This window comes from Chiloscyllium plagiosum, unplaced genomic scaffold (assembly GCF_037043375.1).
Source record: "Chiloscyllium plagiosum isolate Xiang-an unplaced genomic scaffold, Cpla_swu_hap1 HiC_scaffold_18, whole genome shotgun sequence".
NCBI lineage: Eukaryota > Metazoa > Chordata > Chondrichthyes > Orectolobiformes > Hemiscylliidae > Chiloscyllium > Chiloscyllium plagiosum.
Window position 1 is genome coordinate 3587684 of NW_028270156.1, and position 15281 is coordinate 3602964.

The 15281-nt window shown below is 46.0% G+C and overlaps 1 protein-coding gene across 2 annotated transcripts; it reads left to right on the forward strand.

Annotated features, from left to right (window-relative positions):
• Window positions 1-3202: 3202 nt before the first annotated feature.
• On the forward strand, window positions 3203-15077 carry fgf3 (fibroblast growth factor 3). Of its 2 annotated transcripts, none has more exons than XM_087996151.1 (4): window positions 3203-3449; window positions 4965-5494; window positions 8524-8627; window positions 14451-15077. In XM_087996151.1, the coding sequence occupies exons 2-4, from the start codon at window positions 5218-5220 to the stop codon at window positions 14781-14783; spliced, it is 714 nt and encodes a 237-aa protein (XP_087852277.1). In that variant the 5' UTR covers window positions 3203-3449; window positions 4965-5217; the 3' UTR covers window positions 14784-15077. The 2 variants fall into 2 exon arrangements, with proteins under 2 accessions (XP_087852277.1, XP_043562294.1); XM_043706359.2 differs by lacking the exon at window positions 3203-3449 and adding an exon at window positions 4392-4607.
• The last annotated feature ends 204 nt before the right edge of the window (window positions 15078-15281 follow it).

Sequence of the window (15281 nt, forward strand, 5' to 3'; positions counted from 1 at the left end):
GTGTTGGGCCGAAGAGCCTGTTTTCTGTGCTGTACTGTTCTATGTCTGTAGTCATGGGGATTCTGCGCTGGGAGAAACTGTTCCGACTGGCAGAAGGATTGAGAAGCGAAGGACATGATTTAAGGTGATTATCAACAGAACGAAAGGCGACAAAAGAGAAAACACATTTATACAACAATGCCTACAATTAGCCTCCCAGAGCGGAATTAAATCTACGTCAGGGAATGTGTGTGGGGTGGGGTGCGAATTATGGGGTTAAGGAGAAAAGACAGGAAAGGGGGAATTAGCCAAAATCATTTTAGCTAGAGCCAGCACTGACTCGACGGACCAAATGGTCTCTCCCTGTGTTCTAACCGTTCCATGTGTCGATATTTCAGACCATTGGCGCCGAAGATTTTATGTTGTGTGGGTTCAGTAATGTGTAGCTTTTGTGCTTATTCGCAGAGATTGAATTAGTTCTCTTGAGGTCAGCACAGTGGCTGTGATTTTTCCTGGAGCCAGGGACATCAGCATTCAGACGCTGACCTAATGATTATTGATCATATTGAAAACTATATCGAAATTATCCCGCTTCATTCAACGCTTGTCCGTTTATGAAAGTAAACAGATTTTGTTTTAGAAGCGAGAAAAGTTTGGAATTCGTGAATTGTTGCCATCCATAATCATTTCAGTTGTAGTTACTTTTCAGTGAAATTTCCCCTTTTTTAAAAAATGCTGGGCGGGGCTTGGAAGGAAAGTGTAGACGGGTAAAATATTGAAAAGTGCAAAGTAATGTCTTTAAATTCAGAACATGAGCTACATGTTGAGGTAATTCTTTCAGTTGGGCGGAGTGGTGCAGTACAGGCGGTTACGGCGTGTCAGTTATACAGCGGGTGTGCATCTTTGTCGATGAGAGAAAAAATGTCAAATTATCGTGAACACCAATAAAAAATAGTGCCATTCCAGTCTGTTCTTAATCGAATTTTTCACTTCAATCAGAAAAAATCAATTAGGTATATGCTATTAATCAGCGCCTAATTCCTAAATGCTACAAAAAGAGTTCAAGGTGGGAAATGGTTTGTGAATTATACACGTAAAGAGCTGAGGGGCGGGAAATATTTCCATTCATTTTCGTGACAAAATTGGTTGAAAGGAAACAGTCGGCAGTTTCTCTGAAAGATAACATTTCAATAGTATTACAGGAAGAATCTGGTCTTTTTTATTGAAAGAACTGTTTAGCGGTAATTCTGCTTAACAAAACGACTAAGAATGGAAGGTAACACTTAATGACCGTCTTTGAATATTGCATTCTTTGGGGCCAGAGAACGCACAATATTTGAACAAGTAATGACTTTTTAATTGGCGAGGAAGAGGTGGAGGAGGCGTGTATGTGTGTTGGGGGGGGGGGGGGGGGGGGGGTGGTCCTGAATTTATACCACCCCCATTTGTGTTTGTTGCGGCTACAAATTGTAACTTGCCCTTTTTTTCACCCGCTCCCACTGAACACAGTAAGTCATTGACATGTTCAGACAGAGGGATAGTTCCCAACAGGATGTACTGCCTACGAGGAATTGGGAATAGTGAATCCGAAAATACATTTTTCACCATGACTTTGTAATGATCAAAAATGCTCCGCTTTCTGAGAGGGGGGGGGGGATTGCTTTCTGATCCCTCTTCCCTTCCCCTTATGGTTATTAATAATAGATACCTCTTAATTACAATGATTTAGAGATGCCAGTTTTGGACTGGGAGATACAAAGTTAAAAATCACACACCAGGTAAATAGTCCAACAGGTTTATTTGGAAACACTAGCTTTCGGAGCGCCGCTCCTTCCTCAGGTAATTGTGATGAAAGAGCAGCGCTCAGAAAGCTAGTGCTTCCAAACAAACCTGTTGGGCTATAATCTTAATTCCAACAGCGAGCACCCAGCCTCCACTTTGTGTACACCCTCCCAGTTTAGAAAATGCGCTAGGCAGATGCAGTCCTCTTATTAGATGATAGTGCATTGTGTGTTGTGAATCTCGAAGTGTTCTTCAGCGTCTGCACTTCCTGCTCCGAAGTATTTGTTTTCATTATCTCTATTTCATTCAGCTATTTGTTCATAAAACTGGATCGATATCGATATTATTATATATGTATATATATATATATATATATAAAAACGTGTGACTAGGAACGCTGACAGTTGTACTGCGGTGTACATGATGGAGATATGTTGTGTGGATAGGAATGATCCGTCAGCATCTTACTATGTAGTTTGAACTGACGCAAAGAATACTTTGAAACCACAGCGATCCTTCTGCAGCCAAACGCAGAGCAATGGGCGTGTGGAACAGAAGCTCAGTGAGACCAAATTGCTCGGGATATAATTGGAAGCGATACAGCTACCGCTGCAAGTGACAACCTCTGGTTAGATTGAACAGTCTCCGCCCCTCATGTTCGACGCGATTGTAACGGGATCCCGAATACACGGGGATAGATTTTGCCAAACCCCTTTGCTCGGTTGGATACACAGTGAAGACGCAACTGCCAAACCCCTCAGTCCCTAACTTCCTTGAGAAACCTCTGTGTTTGGACTGAAGAGCTGTGTCTGGCAAAGGGGTCTCCGTAAGTCCAGCAAAGGGGAGCAGAGAGACGAGAGGAAAAATCTCCACAAACGAAGTTGTTCCAGTATTGTTTCTGTAGGGCCACTAAAAGCACTTTCTGGGAGGTTAAGGGCTAATTAAAAATGCTTCCAGAAACAGACAGCAGACCACATCTAAAGTACCACCCTCAGTCAGAACCAGACCACATCAAAAGCAGACTCTTTTTTTAAAAAAAGAGAGAAATGGTCACCAGACAACTTATAATCGACGTCACCGAGGTTCCATTTGAGTGTTGTCTGCCGGAAAGAACCACTTGATATTATAAGTGTTCAAACAGAAGATTATTTTATACAATCGCTTTAACTTTGTTGGGGGAGTGAGTTGTCCCGAATGGGAGATTGATTGGGTCTAAATTGGCCGAGTGAAGGGCAGGGTTGGCTGGGGAATTCCTGGCAATCTCACGAGTGAGTTGAAATGACAGCCCAGCAACTGGCGAGAGCAGACGGAGACCGACAGTCAATGGGTAGCCATTATGAGAATGGTAACCACCATGTAGGCGGGATGCAGGCAATTTTGACAAAGGTCATTGCACGTTGCTGTTCCACTTATTTGATAGTCCAGTGATTAACATTCAACCTTTTAAAAAAGGGTTTGGTTTAAGCACATACGTCTCCATTGCAACATTAAACAACGATTGGATTTTGTTGTGTGTTTTGATTGGAGGCATCGGATATTAGTGGAAACAAACTTTAGCTCGAATAGTTTGTAATGAATTCCATTCTGGCTCGGATTGTAACTGAAGACAGCCAGTTCCCTCGATTGTGTCCTTACCCGCCCCACACACCTCAATGATCAAATCGGTTCGCAAGCCGCATTTCGTTAAGGTATGCAATGGATTGTGCGTGAGACAATCAGGTTTCCATTCACAGGAATTTCTGGCCAGTAAAAACAGCTCACCCGGGATGGGTAAGGGAGATGGCCAGGGGCTCTGATGTTATTCCAGATCGCGGTGTAAATCGGATGTTACAGGAGTAAACGAATTTGGGATCCGCTCCCAATATATCTCTTTGGAATTGACGTTTCCAAGCGAGATTCCGATTAGTGCATCGCTTTCTTAGAACATCCTTGATGGTAAACCCCGAAACCGGGATGGATTAGTGAAACAAAGGCAGAGAATACTGGAAAAACTCGGCAGGTTTATCAGCATCTGAAACATTTCGAGCCTCTGAGCTGCCGGTTACAGCAAATCATCGAGCGGTACCTCAGCTGGGGAATACTCTGCAAGTGATTCTATCACACATCAGACAGATGTGGGCTAATTAATTCTCAGGGAAAATAGAAGTATTGAAGGAATTACCGGCGTGAGTGCTTGTTTTGGAAAGAAATTCTTTTTTTCCTAAAAAGATGAACAGTTTTAATTAAGTAAAAAGACCGTGCGTATTTCTCTGGGCACAGTCCGGTGCAGTTCGCGAACAGAGGTGCTACATATTCACATAACATTCTCCTGCACTTCGTTCCTGTGACTGCATTCGGCGAATAAATTATCTTAGGGTTGCGGGAGGGGGGGTTGGGGAGGGGGTGCGGGGGAGACTGTGATAACCAGCCTGGGCTGGAGGTGTGCGCGAGTTTTTGGGGTGGGGGGTGTGGGGAGGCGGGGGCTGGGAGGTGATATTCGGTACACTCAATGAACGCAACGTTAAAGTCCTGCACACGCCCGATGCGACAGCAGCCTATCAGAAGACTATAAGAAGGTGTTAAATGGTCGTTTCACGTGGATGAGTGGGACTGGGCTGGACTGCAGCCCCGAGTGCCTTCTAGAACACAATTTGCAACGTTGGCGAATCCCTTTCGCATGCAGTTTCAGTGTTTTTTTTAAACTGTGGGCTTTTTTGTTTGTTTAGAAGAGACCGTCTTCTTCCTCTGCCTTTCGAAGTTGCTTCATTTTAGCATCAGTCACCTCAGGATGTCACGTATTGTTAGCTAGCATTGATAGGAACTGCAAGATCCCGCGTGCCCTGGGGAATAGTCTCTCTGTCCCTTCAGTGTGTATATTTTTTCATGTATATAATTAGTCTTCTTTTTTTGGGGGGGGTGGGGGTGCGGTGAGGCTGTTAAAAGGGGGCTCTGAAGAAAGTCTTCCATCAGATGCGCTGCTGGTGTCTTTGTGATGCGGTTTTCCGCATTGAGCCAATGTGTGTCATGTTGTAATCTTATCCGTGAGTTCACACACACACACACACATACACGGCTGATAGCTCCTTCCCTCTCCTTTGTATCAATTGGTTGGAGTTCGGCTATTGTTCCCAGGAAAGTTCTTTCATTCCCATGCGCGGTCGCTCGCCGGAGCTGCGCCGAAATCTCACGATAGTGTCTTAAGTGAAATTGTGCCTTTTTTTTAGCTGCAGTCTGCCCTGCGTTATTTGGGAAGGAGGAGGATCTGCGGAACAGGCGCCAGTTGAAGGGGGATTATGAAGGGCCGGCCAAGTGAGGATTAATTCACAAGGTCAAGACAGATGAAGTACCCGGAGTGTGAGCGAGTGCAGCGCCGCGTCCCGCAGTCCGCTCGCCCGCCGGGAGCATTTCATTAATGGGAGCCCCTGAGCCGGCCACTCCGCCTCGGATTGTACCCGCCTGGGTTTGGACCATGCCACGATGATTATAACTGTCTGCCTGTTGCTGAGTTCGCTGGAGTTGAGTGCGCAGCAGTCACCGCTGGCCCGGGCGCCGGCTGCGGCTCCAAGGGAGCCGTGCGGCCCATCGCTGGCCTGCGAGCCCAGACTGCGGAGAGATGCCGGCGGCCGGGGGGGTGTCTATGAACATCTCGGGGGTGCCCCGCGCAGGAGGAGGCTGTACTGTGCCACCAAGTACCATCTGCAGATCCACCTGAACGGGAAGATTGATGGCAGCTTGGAGAAAAACAGCATCTTCAGTGAGTACTCCGAACTTTCCGTGTTCCGAAGGTGACAGCGAAGTGGCGACGTGGGGGGGGGGGGGGGGGGTGTGGGGGTGTGGAGGTGGTGTGAGAGTGTGTGTGTGGGGGGGGGGGGGGGAGTGTGAGAGTGTGTGAGGGGGCAGTGTGAGAGTATGTGTGTGTGAGGGGGGAGTGTGAGAGGGTGTGTGTGTGAGGGGAATTGTGGGTGCGTGTGAAGGTCTGTATGTGTAAGGGGGTGTGTGTCTGTGAGGGGGTGTATGTGTGACGGTGTGTGCGTGTGAGGGATGGTGTGTATGAGATGGGCCGTGTGTGTATAGGGGTGAAATGTGTAATGAATGTTTGTGTGAGGGCGTGGTGTGTGGACTGGGGGGTGATGTGTGTGTGAGGGGGTGAAAGTGGTGTATATGTGTTTGCTGGGAGGTGATGAGGAGGTGGGGTGACGTGCGTGTGTGAGGGGGTGATGTGTAGCTGAGGGTGATGGGGTGAGGGGTGTATGTTAGTGGGGGATGATGTGTGTGAAGGAAGTTGATGTGTAGGTGGGAGTGATATGTGTGTGTCCGTGTGGGGGGAGGTGGGGGAGGTGTGTGAGGGGGGTGGGAGGTGTGTGTCGGGGGGGTGATGTGTGTGAGGGGGCTTGGGGGGTGATGTGTGGGGTGGGTGTGGGGGGGTATGTTTGAGGTGTGTGTGTGTGTGTGAGGTGGGGTTGGGAGGTGTGTCGGGGTGGGAGATGCGTGTGTGAGGGGGGTTGGCTGGGGGTGTGTGTGAGGTGTGTGTGTGGAGGGGGTGTTGGATGTGTGTGTGTGAGGGGGTTGGGTGGGGCTGTGTATGAGGTGTGTGTGGGGAGGTGTCCGGAGGTGGATGTGTGTGTGCGGCGGGTTGGGGTGTGTGAGGGGGTGGGGTGTGTGGGTGTGTGTGAGAGGTGGGTGTGGGGGTGTGGGGGGGGGGGGGGGGTGGTTGGGGTGTGTGAGGGGGTTGGTGTGGGGGTGTGTGAGGGGGTGCGGGCGCATATTGGACCGTGCCGCTGGATGTCACTGCACTGAGCCCCAGGCTTTATCCCACTGCTTGACACCACATGTCTTTTTTGGAAACTCGGAAAGCTCCTTGAACCGAGTGTGTAGGATCTGAAACGCAAGCGAAGGGCTGCAGAAGGTCCGGATAGGGAATGGGTTGGTTTAGAATCTGCAACTTCTGAATTCAAATTTCCCCTCATCGTAATTCTACCCAAAAGCATCTTCTCACATTGGATGGAGATTTAGTTTAACAGTTGATACTATATGATTATAATGTCTTTTCATTGTGCATTTTTTGGGAGGGGGATCAGTTTATTTTCGCGATGTCAGTAGTTATTCCAGCAGTGCCCTTCCCTGGGGCTTGTTAGGGACATATTAGTATCAGGCTCGCAACCTATTCACCAGGGTCCAGCAACGGCCGACTCCTCTGCTCAGCATCAGCGCAGTGAGCTTTACATTCAACCTCCAACTTTCTCATCCGGCCCCCAAGCATTTCAGAGCAGCTCCCACCCCGGACAATTCTGCAAATTTCAGTCGATCGCTGGATGTAAATCCATCCCCTACTCAACTATAAAATCTAAGAGATCCGCCGCGTGCTTTGAACACGCTCTGTCATCTCCCAGGGTGTGATGAAGGATTTGAGGGTCTGAGTGGAGCACAGTTCCTGGGTTCTGATACCTCGGAGCTCTCTGTTCTTATCCTGCTGAGGCCAGTCCACGTGCTGTGGGCAGCAATGTGCTCAGTTTTCCGGGCTCTGTTTTAGGGATCAGTCCAGGAGCGACAGGAAGCTAGTTTATTCCCCTGAACAATGGCTAACTCCAGTGAGCTGTCACTTTGGTTAAACATTTCTGAAAAACATTTCTGAAGGAGCCGACCCATGCCAGGGATTTATCCCAACACGCGTCATTTCCCCTGAAGGGTCAGTGTCATTGCAGTTCTAATGCGTTGCGCCATTCTAGGGACTAACTCAGATTTGTTTTCTTAAGACCACAAAGCGGGTTAAATTGTTCCTCTTCTTCCAACCTTTTGTTTACGGTGCATCCGCGATACCATTAGCAATGAATTGCTGTAATAGCCTGAACGGGGATTAACTGAAATAATGTAGAGACAATATCCGATGGTTAGACTTCCGTAATGTATGGCACACAGCAGAGGAGGGTGGCGGGAGAGCACACAAGATAATGAATGCTTTCTGGATACAAAGCAGTTAACCACGTTTAGATTAAGCCGAAAGCGACTGATGTTCTACGAGATTGATATAAATATCTGAAAAGCACCTGTACTACCTGTGATAGGTGTAGTGGCTTTAATTATCCCACATTAAAGAGATAAGAAGGTTCACAGATGTGGAAACTCACGAAGCCCCATGGCAGCTGTTAGAAATATTTTGATAAAGGAACTGAGTAAAATCGTAACATAAGATGCTCAAATTTGGGTCAAAAGATGTAGGTGAGCATGGCATTGGCTGGAACCATGTAATAATGGGAGACCAAATGACCAGTGGGAATCAACTTACCTCTACATTGTTGGACCAAATTACTGTAGATGCGAGAATCTGAACAGAAAACAAAAAAAGTGCTGGAATCACCGCGGGTCAGGCGGCTGTCGCTCTGATGAAGAGGCACCTGGACTCAAAACGTTAGCTTGCTCTCTCTCTCTCTCGCCATGGATGCGGCCTGACCTGCTGTGATCTCCAGCATTTGTTGTTTTCATTTTCCCCTACATTGTTTGTTTAGTCCGAGTTTCGGCCTCTTTCAACTGGATTTTTCTGTCGCACCCATGGACGCAACATTCTTATTTTGGCAGGAATATTGTCGGGGTTTTGTTGGAAGTTCACAGAGCGATTATGGGTATTTTTTTATCAGCATGTTCAGACCTGCTATGTCACAATCTCCGGAACAGTTCAACTCGGTTTATTTTGGTCCCTAACTCTTCCTGTATTGAGGTTGCCATGATCTATGAACCACAGCGTATGTGACATCCCCCTGCATGCCTTGCTGTTTCTCTTTTTTTCAGGTATTTTGGAAATAACTGCTGTTGATGTGGGAGTTGTGGCGATTAAAGGTCTGTTCTCTGGTAAATACCTAGCTATGAATAAAAGAGGACGCCTATATGCATCGGTGAGTTAACGTTGTGATAAAAATATTAAAATCAAGACACATTTTAATGATGTGATTGTTGGTGAGATGCCCATTTCTTATACTAAGATGAAGCAGTTAAAAAGCGTTCCACACATCCTCAGGATGGGGTAAGATAATAAGCTTCATTAATATTAGACACTACAACAAGAACATAGCCAAGTGCACCCGTTAGCTTTGTTGAGTTAAACGTTTTTATTCAGAGATAAATAGGTGGCGCCATTTAAACTCCGAAAAATGGAGCTGGACTAGACAATCTGGTCCTTCAGTTACTTTCCTCCCTTCAACGTGATGACGACTGATCCTCTATATTCCCACAATCCCTGACACCTTTAACATGGAGAGAGCCAGATATTTATTTTTTAAATATACTCAGCCAGTGAGAGAAGTTGTGTACTGACTCAGAAACAGCAGCCAGCGCCAATGGCTGACAGTGAAGTGAGTTTGCTCCGGTTAGAGTCATTGAGCTGGACAGCACAGATACAGACCCTTCGTTTCAACTCGTCCATGCCGCTCAGATAACCGATTTAATCTGATCCCATTTGCAATCACTTGGCCCATATCTCTCTAATCCCTCCCATTGGTATACCCATCTCAGCCACTTGTCAATCTGCTAGGTTTTCCGACTGGCCCTCTGAACGCCTGGTTTCAGTCCCCTGTTGAAATCTGGAGAGACCGGACAATAATTGCTATCCTCATTTCTGATGAAGGGCTCCTGCCCGAAACATCGACTTTCCTGCTCCTCGGATGCTGCCTGACCTGCCGTGCTTTTCCAGCGTCACACACCCGATTCTTATCTCCAGCATTTGCAGTCTTCGCTTTCTCCAATAACTGTTAATCTGCTTTATGAACAATCCTGTGGTCTCTGGATATTAACTGATAGCATCAAGAAGTGGCTTGCTCGGGTGGTATCCCCCAACTTAAAGTGAACATTGAGAAGGTGGGAGTGATGTGGATCATTTTGATGGTTTCTGGGATGTTAAGTAACGCTGCAAGATTGAGGAAGGTCTTGACCACATCCCTGGGAATGGAGCCCACTTTCCCATTGTTCCCTGAGGCGGTTGTCTTTTGGAACACTTTCTAACCTTTATCAAAAAAAGGGGAGGGGGGAGGGGGGCAAATGACTCCTCACTGAACCAGACACAGCTGTGAGCTCACTGCGATGTAAATGCCAAATCTAAAAGTTCCCAATAACTTCTCGAACACAGAACAAACTTCCAAACATTCAGTCTTCATCTCAAGCCCAAAGTAAGTTTCCAGAAACTGCGCGCTGACCAATCAATGGTTATGTTGATGTGTGAATGTGAAAGTAATTGACACCAATCAAACACCGTCACCACCAGAACTCTAACCGCTACCCCCACCCCTGCTCCACCACCCGTCAACCCCCTGCCCCAGCACCACCCCCAGCTGCAGGAGAGGGAGATAATGGTGAGATTCATGTAGCAACACACAAACCGGAGACCGCACGAGCGACCAGTCCCGCTTCCAACCAGTGGGGAAGCTCCGCATTGAACCCACCCCCCGCCAGAAGTTTCAGATTAACTACCTCACCGTCAGTTGTTTATGTACAATTTCCAAATCTTGGCTACCCCCCCAGCCGCCCTCCGGCTTGATTCAAATCTAGTTAGTCAAACACAATGCAGTTTGGATGAACTGCAATACCTCTCAGAGTTGCTTTTGTAACGAGTGATAGTACAGTAGCAGAGACCTTGTGAGAAATAAATTGTGTTCATTTTTTTCAGATCGTTAATTTAAATGCCGCCTTTTGGTTGGACTAGATTAATGTTCACATGGAAGAATAGTTTTAAGTCTGATACCTGGCTGATGTTGCATGTCATAAGTGTCTACTGTTTTCTCCCAGTTCTAATTCTGCAAACTGTACAAATATTCAATAATGCTTCTCCAAAAAGGGTGGACTCTCTTAATTTCTGTTTGATCCTTTATTCTGCTGTAAATGCTATTCAGATAGAACATCGTTTGATATCACGGGCTTCCAATCTCTTTATCTATTCAAAGTGGAGCTGTGAGGACAGAGAGAGCCTTCTGTCACAGCCAGTCTTATCTCCCATCAGAGTGCTACCGTCTCAGTAGCAGCTTTTTCAATACGTCCCTCTGTTTGTTTCAATGCAGTTATATGCACGATTGACTGATACCTCTCACAGACATATAACCGAGCAACTTCCGATAGTTGAGATTATCTAACAAAAAGCTTATGATGTGTTTCAAATTTTACTTTAAAAAGGAAAGCGATTATTAAAACATTACTTCCGACTAATTTTGGACGTTTGGCCTTTAGAAAAAATGAACTTTTATTCAATGCGTAATTATCGCAACAAAAAGGGATAGTTGTTAAAATGGAAGTTCTTAACTTTGATATAACAAAGAAGCAGCGCCCATTATACCTACACCACAGGTTCTAACCGTTTTCCCATCGGGGGTGGGGGACTGACTAACTTTGACGAAATTGTCCAGCACTTGTATTTCATTGGTCTGTTCAGGGTATTGGAGCTAATTTCGTTACAAGAAAATAAAAAAAAATAACCTTTTTGAAAAAATGAAAACGTCCCGTTTGATTCGGGGAAACTTGATTTATGAGACAAATATAACAGGATACCACCCTTAAAATGTTGAACTCACTTACCTGAACAGGATTTGATTTAAATGGAGGTGATGCAGGATTAGAGCACTCCCCGCTGACTCGGGGATGAGCCAGTTATTCAAACAAGCCTTGGGTAGTTTCCTTGAGCAGACTGTTCGAGGAACATAGGAACAGGAGTAGGCCATTCAGCCTCTCGAGTCTGTTCCGCCATTTAATGACAGCATTGCCGATCTGTGGTTTAAATCCATATACCTGCCTTTGGCGCACATCACTTAATATCATTGCTTAACAAAAAATAAGTCTTACCATAGATTAAATACAGACAACTAGTCCAGCATCGACTGCGGTTTTTGGAAGAAAATTCCACCCATCTACCACCCTTCATATGTAGAAGTGCTTCTTAACATCTCTCCAGAATGGTCTGCCCAAATTCTCCGACCCCTACAGCTAGAATCCCCATCCAGTGGAAATAGTTTATCTTTGTCGACCCCGTCTTTTCCTATTCGATCGGATCACTTCCTTTATGTTCTAAATGCTAAAGAGAACAGGCTAAAATGTATAATCTCTCCTCATAACCCCTGAAATTCAAGTATCCAGTTCTCAAAGTCTTTTGGCAGGATGACTTATCACCAAAACTTCCAACAAGCACTAAAAGGTTCTGAAAACAAAACAATAAAAAATATGCTAGAAATGACAGCGGATCAGGCGGCATCCGTGCAGTGATCTCCAGCATTTGTTGTTTTCAGTACCGATCCCAGCATCTGCGCTAACTTGCTCCAAGCACTAAAAGGTAACTTGAATAGTGGTCTGAAACACGCACACACATACACACACACACACACACACTCCCTCTCAACAGAGCAGCAACAATGAGGAAGAGAGAATTCCCACTTCCTCATGGAATATGCCTTTCTATTGGAAGATCTGGGAAGAGGTGCATTGTCTCCTTTTGGTACATGTAGAGCGGTTCTATGACACAGGATACTGCTCTGCTGATTGTTCCCAGGGACACAGATTAGGCGGCTGGAGGTGCATCAGCTCCCTATAACAGACGTTCTTTAGTCTGCGGGAAACGTGTTGACCTTACAGGCTGGAGTATTTGCAGACTCGCATGTTCCAAATTTCAGGTTCTGGGTGGGGGAATGTGATGAAGGATGGGGCAGCCACTACAGACGTTCAGCGTGAACGATCACAGTTTACCACCAACCTGCCACAGTGAACTGACCTAGAGACCACAAAAAACTGAAGATGCTGGAATCCAAGGTAGACAAACAGGAGGCTGGAATAAAACAGCAAGCCAGGCAGCGTCAGGTGGAGAAGGGTCCTGAAGAAGGGTTGCCCCGGAAACATTGACTTCTCCACCACCTGATGCTGCCTGGCTTGATGTGTTCTCCCAGCCTCCTGCTTGTCTACATAGTATACTGACGGACAGCAAGTTGTAGAACTCTTAGAGCCACACCCTTGATATGGAATGTACATTGGAAGTATCATGTGTATTGCAAATTACAGTGCAGTACCTCAACCTCAGAATGCAACGTGCTCTCTGCAGCAAAGTTTAATTTCATTGCACTTTCTACAAAGTTCAATTTGAAACATCTTGGAATGTGCTTTTGCACATATTGTGAATAAAGTGCGTGTGTTTTTTTTTAAACAGACGAGTAGTTAAATAACAGCTGTACTTTTCACTTTTTCTTCTTTGTACCTGGATGTGGGCGTCACTATCTGCGCCAGTATTTATTACCCATCCCCAGGGTCCCTTGAATCAGATGACTTGCAGGGGCCTTTTCAGATGGCAGCTTGTGGGTGGCACGGTGGCACAGTGGTTAGCACTGATGAATCATGGGGCCAGAGACCCGGGTTCCACTCCAGCCTCAGGCGACTGTCTGTGTGGAGTTTACACATTCTCCCCGTGTCTGCGTGGGTTTCCTCCGGGTGCTCCGGTTTCCTCCCACAACCCAAAGATGTGTAGGTTAGGTGAATTGGCCACGCTAAATTGCCCGTAATGTCAGGTGAAGGGGTAAATGTAGGAGAATGGGTCTGGGTGGGTTGCTCGTCGGTGTGGACTTGTTGGGCCGAAGGGCCTGTTTCCACACTGTAAGTAATCTAATCTTAAGAGCCAACACATTGCTACCTGTAGGGAGTCACGTGTAGGACCGAACTGACAAGGATGACAGATTTTCTTTCCTAAATTGCCCACATGGGTTTTTACATTGTCTCTCCACTAATCCAAAACAATGGTGAAGAATACACCATTGGGGAAATAGAAAGGGGAAACAGAAAATGCTGCAAGTACTCTGCAGATGAGGCAGCATTTGTGCAATTAACAATCTTCGTTCCTTGGTTTTGTAACATTCGCTCTTGCTAATGTCGACAGAACATACAACTCAGAGAAAATGTGACATGTCCAGTGATTTTTAAAAGTTTCATGTCGATGACCTTTGACCAGGATAGTCTGTTTGCTGTAGCCCCCACCCCGGGCTTCCAACATTCACAGGATTCTGTTTGTGATTTAATCTGAAGTTACTTCAAGTTTTAACCGATTGAGCAAGGCACAATAAAGAGCTGAAAAATGTGTTGCTGGAAAAGCGCAGCAGGTCAGGCAGCATCCAAGGAGCAGGGGAATCGACGTTTCGGGCATGAGCCCTTCTTCAGCTCTGATCTCCAGCATCTGCAGTCCTCACTTTCTCCAAGGCACAATAAATACAATCACGAATTTCCAAAATCGCGGTCGCAAGGATTTTGGAATTTGACCGACCACAGTTGGTCACTTTGCAACAGCTACTATCTGTTATGTGTTGATTGCCACACTGGACATGTCACATTCTCTCTCTGTGTGTTGTGTGTTCTGTACACATTAGCGAAGAGCAGGCTATTCTTACAGCGAATATCACAAAACGAAGGAACGATGATCTGACATAGAAACCAAAAACTCGAAGTTTGCTAATGTCAGGGAGGATGACGAGCAGAGCAAGGTTAGCTTTATTTATTTATTCCTGCTGCCATAAAAATAAAGCTAATATAATAAATAGTGGCCCACATAATGGCGCCTTTATTTGCTCCAGCAACAATCTGTCGAACCTTCAGGGACTCAGTGGAGGGAAATGATCCCAAATTATTGGGACCTAGTTTGATGCTGACTGGTATAATTTAGAGCACTATCGCCTCAGGATATGAATCTCATAAACTTCTCTACCCATTTGCAGGAAGTCTACAATCCGGAGTGTGAGTTTGTCGAACGGATTCATGAACTGGGCTATAACACTTACGCTTCCAGATCCTACAGGACCGTTCCTAACGCAGGCGGCGCAAGGCGCAGGAATAGCGCCGAGAGACTCTGGTACGTCTCCATCAACGGCAAAGGCCGACCGCGCAGAGGGTTCAAAACCCGCCGGACTCAAAAGTCCTCCCTCTTCTTGCCGAGGGTGTTGGACGGCAAAGACCACGAAATGGTCCAATTATTCCACACCAGCTCGAAATTCCGAGAGAGCCTCCGGAAAAGCTCGAGTAAAGCCGAGAAGACAAGAGCCGGCCAATAGTCAGGATTACTGCTGCCGTAACTTAAAGTTTATAATTGTTGGGACTCGCTTTTGAAATAGAACAAAATTTATTTGTAGAATGATATACTTAGCATTGCAGATGGAGACTATCTGTGATATATTAATTAATGTAAATATGTAAATTAGTTTTTATTTGGACGTTGTTTTCGTGTTGATCATTTCCAATGTCTGATTGGAACACTGTAGGGACTTCCTGTAGTCAGTGATATTTGAAACATGTTCTATTTTTGTATGTCTTTTTTCCATCAGAAGAAAATACAACAGATTAGTGGAGTAGCACTCTAATTATTTTCCCTCGTTGTGGACAGAACGCGGGGTTCCATTTTAGTAGACCCCATTTGGGATCATAACATATTCAAACAGAACAGGTCACAGAATTTAGGGGAGTGGGTTTCCCCCAGTGAATGTGTCGGCATGGGGAGTGGGGGATAAGAATTCGGATATCTACAGCCTGTAAGGGTGACGTATGCAAATTTG